The sequence below is a fragment of the Euwallacea similis genome, chromosome 13 (genome assembly GCF_039881205.1).
Source record: "Euwallacea similis isolate ESF13 chromosome 13, ESF131.1, whole genome shotgun sequence".
In the NCBI taxonomy this organism is placed as follows: Eukaryota; Metazoa; Arthropoda; class Insecta; order Coleoptera; family Curculionidae; genus Euwallacea; species Euwallacea similis.
Window position 1 is genome coordinate 3,139,315 of NC_089621.1, and position 13,419 is coordinate 3,152,733.

At 36.2% G+C, this 13,419-nt stretch overlaps 1 protein-coding gene across 6 annotated transcripts; it reads right to left on the minus strand.

The window, feature by feature from the left end:
* Positions 1-276: 276 nt before the first annotated feature.
* Positions 277-7,254, minus strand: LOC136413005 (protein bric-a-brac 1-like). Of its 6 annotated transcripts, XM_066396314.1 has the most exons (6): positions 5,204-5,682; positions 5,000-5,142; positions 3,435-3,585; positions 2,416-2,817; positions 2,209-2,346; positions 278-1,530 (listed from the first exon to the last, which is right to left on the minus strand). In XM_066396314.1, exons 3-6 carry the CDS (start codon positions 3,561-3,563, stop codon positions 823-825), a joined length of 1,377 nt encoding a protein of 458 aa, XP_066252411.1. In that variant the 5' UTR covers positions 3,564-3,585; positions 5,000-5,142; positions 5,204-5,682; the 3' UTR covers positions 278-822. The 6 variants fall into 6 exon arrangements, with proteins under 6 accessions (XP_066252412.1, XP_066252414.1, XP_066252413.1 ...); XM_066396315.1 differs by lacking the exons at positions 5,000-5,142; positions 5,204-5,682 and adding an exon at positions 6,735-7,254 and having other exon boundaries at positions 277-1,530; XM_066396317.1 differs by lacking the exon at positions 5,000-5,142 and having other exon boundaries at positions 277-1,530; positions 5,236-5,682.
* Positions 7,255-13,419: the final 6,165 nt, after the last annotated feature.

Genomic DNA, 13,419 nt, shown 5'->3' on the forward strand with positions numbered 1-13,419 from the left:
TAAAATACACAACTTTTCTCTAACTTAATCACTCTCACCCTTTCCAATATTATGTGTGTGTGTGCAAATTCTGTAATTCATAGCAGATGAAAACAAGTTAACGTTGGGGGGTCCACCGTATTCATACCCAATAAAGGAATATTGTAAAGATGGATTTTAAATTTGTCTGCGTTTTCTGGCCCAATAATTACATATTTCCTTATGGAATCAATGTTTTTTCAATATCCGCGTATACAAAAATATGAGAAAACAATAATCACCGATCCAATGTAAATTAAATAGGTGAGATTATAGGTTTGTTTCAAACCGCCAGGAAAATATCTCGGAATAGTTCAAGAATTCTTATGGGCAAACGCATTGCTCATGTGAAGTTTCAATCTGCAATGTGAGTTGCTTAAAAGAATCCTCAAACTGTGTTGGGATGGTTTTCTGCCTGGTTGAAACAAACGTTATTTTTCTATTATTCCGCATTCCACCTTAATACCACGCTAAAATATTCTCTTGTTGGGGTAGCCTATACCTACCTTACATATAAAGCATTATATAGTATGAATAAATTTGTCACTTTTTCATTAGAATTAATAGCAAAATTTAAGCATCACATTCGTTTCTCTATTTTTAAAAAGTAATTTATGGCTTCAGTTTTAAAACTTTTAATACATGAATATATGGATGGATTAGACGAGGTGTCTGAACGCTGCCCTCTAAGGCTGAGTTTATCTCAATTTTTTGGTTTAAAAATCCGGTCAAAAAGTAATACTGTCCCTTAATCCTACTATCACATTCCGTTGATTTTAGTGAAACCAAAAATGCAACTTCGCCCTATGTGTTTCCGCTTTCATCCCGCTTGCTAAGACCCAATACTTCTTCAGGGCAATCTCTCTCATATCTGCCAGATCTTTCTAGAGAGGGTAAATTATACAAGGAAGCTAGGTTTTGAGCGGACACACTGCCAGTCCTTTCAGAATGATACTCCCTGGCAACGCACAATCTGTGGGCCTTGCACTTATCGTGATGATTAACAATTTCTAGCCGAAAATTGGAGCTGCCTTCCGCAAAAGACGTCCTTATGTCCGGCATATCTCCGCTCCATTTTCGGCAAAATTTGCAGTACATTATGTTTTGATTCTCGTCGTACTGCAGCCAAATATACGACTCCAGCCACGAGGGCCTGAATTTGGACCCTTTTCGCCCTGATTGTTTAGGTAACGTTGCACTTTTCGGCCCGCTAGCAGATTTGATCACTGAGCATTCCTGAGCTGAGGATTTTCCCAGCTCTGGAGGCACCGGCAAAGGTGCTCTAGGATATAAACTGGGCAGTGACTGTAAATTGGACACTTCAGGAGTTGCAATGGGTCGGCTCAAATCGGAACTATCATCATAAGGCGAGTCTAGATACTGACGTAACTTCGAATGGCGGTGAGGTGGTGCAGTCATCAGAGGCGTTAACGAAAGGCACTCAGTTTCTTGATAGGAGGATGGTGCTGGGTGTCTCCCCCAAGAGATAGAAGAAGGTGTTAGGAAGGAGCTCTGTGGACAGAGAAAGGGAAGGATATGTGTCAATAGCCTTGTCACTGAATTCTTCTTGCGGACACGTTCTAAGAGCACGCTCAAAAAAAAAACCTAATAAATTTTCATTATTCTAAGAGGCGCTCTTTTTAGTGTCCGCAATCGTATCTATAACTCTAACAAAACGGCTCTCTCATTCCTTCCTCCTTCTACCTCTACCTTTTGGGGGAGACACAAACAACGAATGTGCACCGGGCAATTGCACACATATCCTTGCAGTTAAACCAAAATGATTCATGGGTATGATGGTGATGGGGTGATGAGTGATATGAAATGCGAATGCTAAAAATGTAATAACTTTCATTTCAATTAATTTTTTCGCTAAAACTGGCCCTAAAAGTACACTTTAAGCTCGAACTTAACAGTTAAAAAGCATATGAGAATGTATAGGGCGGTCTTTTTCAGACGCGCCGGGAAATTGCGCGAAATCTGAGTTACGACGAATTTTTCATAAACCTATTAAGAGATTTAAAAAATGAACGAATGCGAATGTGAAAAATTGGCAGCAATTGAAAACGTCTCTGTAACTCTTTTAGATTGCAAGCAATTCTCTGGTGCGTTTTTTAAGTTCCACCCTGTAGGTTTATTAAGGAACCTTAAACCTAAACAAATAATGAAATCAAATACAGATCTACTTACAGTTTGCAACGCTTCAGACATTGAGTGAAAAGAGTCTACGGGATTTCCGTCCTGAGGCTCTGATTTTATAGATGGCGTTCCCCCTGAGTCTCGCTCAGGGCGACCGCGATCTCGATCTGGTGAATCTGACACAAAAACCTATAAAAAAGCCAATAATTGCGCAACTCCTTAATTTCCTGAACATCATTTGGGCAAGCCAATGCTAACCTGTGACTCTGACGGATTCCTATCAACAGAATTCGATGTATTATCACAGTTGTTATTCGATGCCGTTCGTTTCCTCTTCAAAGCCGGACTATCTCTACCCTGTCTCTGCGCCTCTCGTTCCCTCCTTGCGGGAGGCCTGTTCTCCATCTCTCTTTCCTCAGTTTGACTATTAAGACTATTGCTGTCTGATAAGCCTCTGATCTGTAGACTTTCAGCTGTCTTTAGGAAGGCCGGTAATAAATTCTGCGATACGTTCACTTCGCCCTTGTACATGAAGTCCAACAGGGCCTTCACTTCGTTTGGACTAACGTCTTTTAAAAAGACTATCGGATGTTTGTTTGGCGTTTGAATAAAAAGCGTTTCAAAATAAGGAGAACATGCCGAGAGGACTATTTGGTGGGCCTAAAAGTTAAGGGGTCTCATGTTTCCCAGGCCCAAATGTGCTACTGCCAGGAAATTTAGTGCATACTAATTTATTAACTTTAAGTGGAAATAAGCACATATATTGTCAATGCACTAATTTTCCCAATAGAGAATGTTACAACTTATTTGTCAATGTAGGTAATAACTTTAAACACACTCCTTATACAGTTGATTTCAGTAAACTGGGTAAAAATAATTTTACAATGAATTTTTTAATTTAGGTATCGATAGGATTAAAAATCTTAATGAAATGCATATAAAGGAAACATTTTTAAAAATATTGGTTTGACAACCTCATGATTACAGTGACTTTTTACACTCTACCATGGTTGCTGATTGGCCAGCAATATATGACAGTTTCTGCCAACTGAAATTAATCTTAACTGTCTTGAATTTTGACTTTTACCTCTTATGCTGTCATCTCCCCTAACAGTAGTTTTTCTCAGCTAATTAGCCTGTTGCTTTGATCTGCTGTATTTTTTAAAACTTAAACTTATTTAGACTCTGCTAACAATTGCATTCATTTTGTATACTTTACATAAATAAAGCTGAAATAAAAGCCTACATGACCAATAAGTTGTCAAACAGGTCTGTACCTGGAAAACTTGTCCGTTACTTGCTAATGTTACATCACATAGTACTTGTTCCCTTAAAAAGTCAGTGAGCACGTCTGTCAAATTTTTCAAGTGGTTGTTCCACCTAAGGCAGTACTGTTGAGAGTCCATTCCGGCTTACTAATTTTGATACCTGTTGAAAGTGAGTAAAATCAAAGCTCGAAGAAATGTGATGGTTCTGAGGTTAATTTACTATGGATGAATGAAATGCATTTTTGTACGGAAAAACAGTTTGCAATAATAACTTTTAGAATCAGGCTATGGGATGTAAAATGCAGTGTTTTTAATACAATGACGGGAAGGTAAATTTCATAGGGGATAAGGCACCTCATATTCTATCCTTATATGAACTTGCAGGGTAGTAAAAATCAGGGCTGACCATTCATTTAGGTGCACCAAGGACTCTAAGAAATATACCTAGTATAATTTTCACCAGAAATACATCAAAATGTGTATATTTGGTAAAGCGAAATTTTTTTTCACAATATACACGGTGTCCCAACAAAACACTTAAAATTATTCTTCATAATAAATTGGAAACTTTTTCTGATTACAAATATGCCTCTTTACCCTTTTAATAATTTCCAACCAGATAGAGACAAATGCAGGAGCATCCAATGTAAAATGCTCCCTGTTGATGAAGTAGGTGGGAAAAATATAAATGAAACAAAACATAGATTATAAAAGATAATTTGAGTGAGGATCAATATATCCAAGTCCTGATAATGTTGCCAACAAGACAATTTCCATAGAAACAATAAAATTCATAAAGAGCAGTAACTAACTATCTTTGCTGTCAGTGAAAAAAATCTTCTCAGTATAATTATTAATACTTTGATATATTAGGCAGTCTTAATGCTGGTAACTCCATCCAATTTCTATGGGAACGAAACAAGGCTAGGTCAATATTTCCATTAAAATCAACTGGCTGGTAAGGTGTCAGAACCTTAATAGTCCACCCTTAAGTCTTGTTATGGGCAGTATAATGGCAGAAAGAAGCAAAAAATGTGTAATCTTTGAATATGAATCTAAATCTAGATTCTCGACTAATAGTATCTGCTAAGGCAGATCGAACTGCAATGCTCTAAGTTGAAGATTCCTAACTGCGAAAAAATAATGGATACTTCGAATTATTCTTGATTAATTTTTACAATTACATTAAGGGCCTTATTAAATTCTAAATTATCAAAATTCCAATAGTTTAGCAAGGACATCTTAATATGCATTGAGTGGAAACTGTTGTCCCAATAAAGTTATCAGCACTTCAATAATATGGCCTTTAAAGGTACTGATTAAGGAATTCCCAACAGGAACCCAAGAAGCCTTATTAACATAAAAAAGAAGGAGGTCAATGTTCTGCAGAAATTTTTTTTATACCTCTCTTAACAAGTACCACACACACTGCAAAGGCATAAAAATGAATTTAACTGTATCTAAACCACTTGAAAAGCTAATATTGGGCTCTGACCTCAGCACGTAAGGTACACAGTTAACCACAAAAAGTACCATCACTATGCAGAGTGGCACAGCCTATTTTTAGTACTCACAGTAAAGAGGAGGCGTCCTCCTCACACTTCTCACTGACAGCTCACTAAAAAACAATTGCACTCGGCACACACGCGGGCACTGGATGGTGGCTATTAGTGAAAAATCGAGATTTGCAAACTGTTCTTAAAATGAGTTATTTGACCTAAAACTGTAACCATGTAGAAAACAACAGTTAAGTTAACTTGAAGCACCAATTCAATTACATAGAAGAATGCATTTCATGAAGGAATCTAACCTCGGTAAAACGTCACGGCTCGAGAAAAAACTGTAGAAGGGCAACGAAGTACTCCGGTGCGTTGGCACCAAAGTTCTATGCCCTTAAAAGTACATTCATGTAGGTTTATGCTATTTATAGATGTTTTATAGCCATGAGGCGACATTTTTCGTGCATATGGGGGACCGAAAGGCAATAAAACACGGTAAAATCGACGGATATAATGCGAGTTTTACTGAACCGACCACGAGGGCCCATTTTTTTAAGGCGCACACATCTTAACAGTCTGATGGCCCGCCATTGTGATTTTGTTGGTAATGATTTCTTTAGATCTAATTTGGATTAGCCTAGTAGGTGACCCTTGGCCCTTTTTATTGGAATCTGCACTGTTTTTTGCGAGAAACTCACTTGAGTGACTTGTTAGAAGCGCTAGAGATTCGTTTCAAAGGGGGATGGGCCTTAAATGCGAAAAATATCAAAACTTACCTCCTACAACTTTAGACCAAATGAGTAACGATCACAGACAACTAGATGAATTTTCTGTACTGTTATGTTTTTTTGACCATGGGCTGATGGGCGAAAAAACCATAATAACTATCTACATCCGGACGATTTGATTTGTGTAATTTAATCGCGTACTGGGGGCGAGTTTTTTTGTACAAAAGCTTACATTTAGAAAACGGGAATCAAAGAAAAAAACCAAATTACGAAATGGGTTTAGGGTGACACATTGTTGTCGGGTTTCGCATGGGCTCCATGGGAGGATGGAACGCCGAACTGTTCCGGATAATATTCGCCGTTTAATTCCGATTTCGAGCCAAACAGGACGCCGAGGATGTGAAAAGTCGACTTCATCGGGAAGAAAAGCTATTAGTGACGAGATAAGGTTGCACGCGACAATAAACAATTAGTAAACTGAAATAATTAAATAAAAATATATGGGAGTGGCAACAGCGCAGCCACGTAATAAAAGTGTGGCCGGTGAATGTCGGGTTGCCTATTGTTGCGGGCTTATTCATGATGGGATTCTGGAGAATCAAGCGTAGTCTGGGCACCGATGGTTGGAAGGTATTTAACGCCGCGTTATTGTGTTATTTTATCTCCTCGTGCAATAGTGCTGTTAAGCAAATGATAAAATCACAATTTAACCAAAATTAGCCCTAATTTTCATGTCATTAAGGAATAATCAATTTTAGAAAATCGCCACAAATTACACATCCAATTCTTCAATAATTTTGTCCAATATGTCGGTATAAACCACTTCTACATCAATTATATCAATAAGAAAATAGAGTTTGAAGCAAATAGAGTCTAAAAATATATGTAGTATAAAATTGATCTATAAGGAAAATGAAGAAAATCATTGCGCAGTTAACCAATGCAAATAGCGGTCACCATACAGTCCAGAATAATAGAGTTAATTGTTTTAGGGTTGATTAATCTGTCGTGGTTAACTAATTTACAAGTAGTTCTATGGAATCTCAAAATCAATTTAATCTGTTTAAGGAACAAAATCTTACCTTCATTGTAATGCAACTGTCTCCTTGATAATGTTTGTAGCAGGACTTGACTAGTAATTATACCCTAATAAGTGAATTATTTAACATTAATAGGCAAATTGCATTAAATATAAATATATATGAATCTATTTAACGATTTCATATTCTCGTTTTCTTTTCTTCGTCCTCCAACTCTTCTGATCGACGTCAAGTTTCCTGGATGAAGCAATCGTTGCAACTTCTTCCTGCTTCTCATTTCCATAATATAGAAGGATATTTTCTACTTCTTGGGGTGCCATAGTAATTAAAATTTTAACCATTTTCCCGTTATCGTAACAATGATGAAAACTTGTTATGCGATTATCTATATCGTTAATACAACTTTAAATTAGTAAATGTTTACACGTATGTATACCGAACTCGTAGTTTTGTCAACTGGAACGGAGAAATGTGCATAACATGTGAGATATTTAATTATATTTGAGGAGGAACGTTCTGGTAACGTGAGTCAGCACCTATATACCTCTATAGCAATGTACAGAGCTCAATTATTGAAATTATGATAATTTTAACAGCATCATTAGTCACGAACCAATGACTATTCTGTAGTTACACTAAAGTGTCCTGGCTTAACCACGACCGATGGTATTATAATAATTTGACCCTAAGAGGGAAATTATTCATTTGGGGTGAATTTTAATTTCAAAGATTGGCTCTATAGAAGCCTTAAATATGATCACATCCCCACCTCCCCTGTTTTTTTCATTACTCTATTAAAATTAGCTTACGGCAGCTAAAATATCTGAAAGATAATTTCCAAAATATTCGGCATTAAGAGCCACATTACTGACTGTCGCCATGTGAGGAAGTTCAGCTTAATTCAACTTCTGGTGAAGATATTCAATTCCAACAATTGAACCCTAAATGCTGGCAAACTTACCGTGGATATGAAGCAAACAGAGATGGTATACCGAGTGTTTTTGCAAAGTGGTTCCCCCCTAAATCCTTGCACAATATTTGAAATAAAAATTTTAATTTTTAATCATGTAAAATGTTTACGATTTCCCATTTTCTGGTACACAGCGGACGTACTTAAAACTGGAAGATCTCAATTGAATTTGTGTTTATCGCCCGATGTTGACTAACTTTTTTTTGCTTGCAGAGCAAGAAAAACTTGTTTTGTTGCAAAAAGCAAGACTTATTGCGCAGTTTTTAAGCATTGAAAAAACATATTAGAATTATTTTTTACAAAAAATCTGAGCACACAGCTGAATTAAGTTTCCCCTGAAATTGAACCAAATTGCATTAAAAATCGTGCATATTATTAATTCTGTGGCAAAATTGAAAACTACATTCTTAATATGAATTTATTTCGTCTGAAGAAGCAACCTGTAGTATAGAAAGTCAAAAATAACAGACAAAAAGGGGCTTTAAAGATTAATATTATTAGACTTCTCTCCACCAGATTTGAATTTATTCGACTTTTTTGGTGGGCCTTCATAAATCAAAACCACTGTTGAAAAAAGAATTATGCGCTAGAATAATTAAAACATGTGCCAAAAATCAAAATATACTAAAATAAAATTTAAAAAGCTTGATAACCATGAAATAAACCGCGGATTGGTGACAGCAACAAGAATTTAATTGAATTTCTCTTTTTTAGCTTCAATAATAATTTTGTTGAATATTGCTATGAGTGAAAATTAGTTATTGATGTTTTATTCCCTGATCAAAACAAGAATGCGATGTTTAATTGAGCTTCAAAATTATGAATAAGCAATATTTTTTAATGAAATTCGTTACATTTTCATTACAAAATGCGCCGAATTTAGTGGCGTATTCAAATTTTTTGTAAAAAAAGTGCTAATATTTTCTAATACTAATGCTAATGGTTTCTTTAATATTTCTCTTCAAAAAAATTCGCAGTAAACCGCTTGGACTGTGCAATAAAAATGCGACAATTTTTCCTAAAGTTATTTTCGTTCTATAAGCTGAAAATAATAATTTACTTATCATTTTAGTGCACGGCACATTGCCTGTAGCAGTTATTTATAACTTCCGGTTTAACCGGAAGTCGTAAATCATAGTCATAGATATATATATTAAAAAATAGCAAATTTTGTGCCCATTATATAATGAAAAATTCATGTATACTGAAGAGGCTGTACAATAATTGGGGCGTTACTTGAACATAACTAAACCTATCTTCAACCAAAAAAGGACATTATCACAAAGTGCTGGCTATGTTATCAAGAAGATAATTTCCACGGAAGCAAAAGTTTAGCACGTTAATACCCTGTTTCTTCTTCTTTTGTATGAAAACTACTTGCTTGGCAAAAGATTATTGACATCTAGGTCCAATTACACATCTTCACTTTAAAGTTCTGCAGTACACCTCAATGCAAATGTAAAGTTAGTGATGTAAAGGGATCTAAGAACCAATAGATCAAATTACTGGAAACTTTCTTAGACAATTTCCATGGAATACGAGAACCTGACCAATGCTCTGCTTTTATGATATAAAAGCAAACTATTGATGTTTCCACGGAGTTTATCTTCTTGACAAAGCTTCCATGACTTATTTCAATTTATTAAAACTCAAAGAACCTAGATTGTTATTAATATGGTAATGAAACAACTCGATATTTGATCGTAGCGTTATTATCCTGGAAACTGCAATTGGCAAAGTACCAATTTACTTCGCCAATTGAGTCCTAAATAGAGTTCAAAACGATTATAGAATTGGTGGATGGGGGAAGGTGGTTAACTCTTATTAATTTTAAATAAACCAGGCATGGTTTGAAATAGAAACAAAAATAGATGTAATGCCTAATAAAATACCAAAGGATTATTCTAAAATTAATGTCTGTAGCCATACACGTGTCCCACTTCTCTAAGAGTAAACCTCATTAATAACTGATTCTTTCTCTCCGTTAGCCATCGCACTTCTAATCCACTTGCTAGCTTGGCTAATTTATATACTAAAGTGCAGAAACTATTCATGGAGCTTACAAAAAGAGATTTTAGTTAAATTAAAGCAGTTTTATATTCAAAGTTAAGCCCGTTCTGAGTCTTAAAATCCAGAACATTCTGATGTTTTTCTGTTGGATGTGTGTGGGAATGGATTCTTAGCTCTAAGGGCTAATATATCAATGCTCTGATAACTTTGCCAAGAAGATAATTTCCATAGAAAAAGTGAACTTGGTTAATTTTCGGCTCCGATTTTATTATTTTTATAAAAATTATTTCGTAAGTAACGTTATCAGGAAATTGATATATTTATACTTAGTGATCCTCAAGCAGAAATTGGGTCAGAAAAGCAATTTGTGACATTTCTTCCTACTTCTAAACTCTATTACGAATTGTATGCTTCCGACTAATTTTTTATTCATGATAATTTGATATTCAAATAGATCTAGGGCACGAATTTTCAAATACGCTATCTTTGGCGACATTAAGGTTTACACAAAGCAAATTACCTTCTACAGTACAGACAAATACGCATTTTAAAATTTTTTATCCCCAATTTTTTCTGCAACTATATTGTCCCTTGGAATATAACACTTTGTTGTTCAATTGGATGTGAGATGGAAATTTTTCAATTTTTTAATGAAACACCCAGTAATTCTCAACATTACTGGATACAACAAATTTAAAATATTAAAGGCTTCTATGGGAATTTGGCAATAAATTGAGAGTTTTATCACGGAAAAATACAGCCAAACAAAGAAGATCAATTTTGCCTTAACGTGCTGAGCAAAAACGTGTGTATCGTACTTTTTCACGTTATGAACGTTTTCAGAAATTCCCTCCCCTTTATCGTTGTAGTTAAATCTAAGCTCTAAAAAACACTAAATTCTACGACTTTAGCACTATTATGCTGTAATCACACTAACAATTTAATTTCCCATTGGTTGAAACAAAACGTGACTCATACATCTCAAAGTTATGCACATTTCCGGCAGTCTCCTGCCAATTTACAAATCGATCTGAAAGCATGCAATCTGCTCGGCCAATAAATTCCCCCTTTAATTGGGTGTGTAAATCCCCACCGCCCGCCCCTGTGAAAGGCCATGAAACCTTAACCTCTAAATTTCTACGAAAATCGATGTGAAACGTCACCTTGAACTTGACTTCAACTCAGCAACTCCACCACCTGTTGCTGACTGCGTTCAGCACGTGTCTAGCTCAGTTGCACTGTCCAGCTGCCCCCACACTGGTTCTCAACGTTAATAAAGTACGTGATAAATAATTATTCTGACACAGTTTCACCACCTGAAAACAGGCGGAATGTCCACATTTCCGCGATAAAATTGTCTAGGATGGAGAATATGAGGTTTTACAGTGTCTCACGCGAATATTTGATAGGGCGCTAGGGCATTGCAAGTTTGCATATGGCTATGCACGTGTGTACATCTCTGGGCTACATAGAAGGGTTATAGGGTGACTGAGGCTCTCAGTTAGAGGTTCTACCGCTCTAGCCGAAAGTTAGACCCGAACTAAACTAAAATAATAATTTTGCAAGTGAAGCATTCTTGTAGCTATGTCATCGGCGTCAGCAACGCATGTGCAATAAGGCTGCATTGTTGCAATTGCAATCGCTTTCACGCGTCCTTTTCTAGATTTGTATTAATCCAATGTTATTTGTGACATGGGGTGGGGAGAGGGTTGATTCGGTGCCCACCTCTCTGCGAAGGGTGGAGCCTCTCCCTTAATTTTGGGTGTAGTTTACCTGTCGGCTTCTATATTGGATTCCACGGATGTGTGCGGAAATTATATGAGACATTCGAATTAGATTGGCGGTGAGTGCACGCCAATATGAATTTTATTTAAAGATGCAGAAACACTTTTTATTGCACCACCTGAAAAACCCTACTGGATACCGGTTCAGACCAATTGCCGTTGGGGATTTTCTTAATTACTATTGTTTCCAGAGAGAGTATCTTCCAGTGCAAAATGACTGCAGTTGCTCTTGAGCGTTTTGCCTCCATGGTGCAAGCGATGCACTGAGAAGACCACGCTCTCATTTTGAGGAGTAATATTTCAATCTGGTTAGTAAAACTTCCTCATAGCAAAACAATATAAGTTTGTGCATCTCAGAATCCGCCGTCAGGATGGAGTTGTTACACTCGCATCTCTCTTCCATATTACAGGTTTCCTCTACGTGACAGGAAAATTAAGAAACTTGAGAAAAGATAAAAGCAGCGAGAATTTTAAGCAGTTTATTTTGATGCACTCTGATGTGAGGTACGTGTACACGTGGCCCAGAATTTATGTAGAGTAGATGATATAAATTGTTGCGAACATCCGGTCGACGGGAGTCAAGACTGTACGTCTTGTTAAATAATTACGCAGTTTTATACCAATTTTTAAACTTTTGATAGTTGGGTCTACTTAGAAAGTTCATCGGTATTATTAAGAATGTCACATGTGTGTCCGAAGGATCGAACTTTTCCAAGATATTTGAACACAGTTTTCATCCTAAGGAGGGAGTTCTTGACAGTTTAAGGGAATTTTAACCATATTTCAGAAAATCAAAATCTCGCTCTATGTAATAAGAAACTGAATTGCTCTAAGCATAAACTTCGGCTGAATTGATGAAGAAGCCATCTGGAAAATATTGATTTATATAGATCTAAAGGGTGATTCCCATGGACACAGTTTTGGAGCGAGTAGAAAGCTTCAGAACAAGATCATTTTTCAATCGAAAGTTCGCTCTCATTTCGAAAATATAGACCCCAGAACATGTCTGAAAAAAATTCCAAAAAGCTCTGTATTTGAACAACGCCCTAACACAAAACAACTAAATTTGAAAACCTATTTATTTTATTGGCATCTTTAGTTGGTAGACTTTTGAAGTGACTGACAGCTCAGTAAGGGGTGGCAAAGGGGCGGAGCCCCTTTGCTTTAGACGGAAGGGGATTACAAATCAATCAGAAGTCATGAATATTCGGATCAAAATCCACAAGTTGCAATAAATGTGTGGGCAGGTATTGTTGGGCGATGTTTGTTGATCCAGTTATTTTATCAAACAGCTTAATCGATGCAACTTACTTGTTTTTCTTACAAAATACTCTTTCCGAACTACTATTTTTAAAATATGCCGCAAAATATGGCACGCCTCCGCATTTTAGGATGGATACTTGGAAATTTTTAAACCAACAGTTTCCCAATCGATGGACAGGCCGTGGAAATTATGGCCTTTAAAAGTGGCCATCGCGCTCACCAGATTTAAATAAATGTGACTTTTTGCTCTGGGGAACTATAAAAGAGTTTGTATATTCAACACCGTTTGAAGCTGAGGAAGATTTATGAAACTTCATCAATAACAAATGCACCATTATAAAAAATTGAGATCAATTATTAAATAGAGTGGCCAATTTCCAACGAAGGGTGAATTTATGTGTAAGAAAAATGGGAACCATTTTGAACAGCATCTTTAGGGAAAATATCAAAGAATGATAGAGAAGAAAAACAATGCCAAATTTAGACTTGAAAATCAATTTATAAATTTAGAGAATAACGGTTTCCTTGAGAATGACGTCAAAATGAAATATAAACGTATTTTCAAGAAACATATGCCATTTAGATATAATTTCCGCAGACCATTTTTCTCTTCTTTGGAGAGCATGATCCTATCGAATGAACTGAATATCAGTGAGATGGTGCATTTCCCTATCATTAATTCCTTCCATGAAATAAATTA

Bases quoted from the DNA above. Each gene is read 5' to 3' on its own strand.
- LOC136413005 (XM_066396315.1), bottom strand. From the start codon at position 3,563: ATGGACTCTCAACAGTACTGCCTTAGGTGGAACAACCACTTGAAAAAT. The intron at 2,347-2,415 runs GTTAGCATTGGC...GCTTTTTTATAG, and splicing joins GGAATCCGTCAGAGTCACAG to GTTTTTGTGTCAGATTCACC. The intron at 1,531-2,208 runs GTAAGTAGATCT...CTCTGTCCACAG, and splicing joins TGTCTGAAGCGTTGCAAACT to AGCTCCTTCCTAACACCTTC.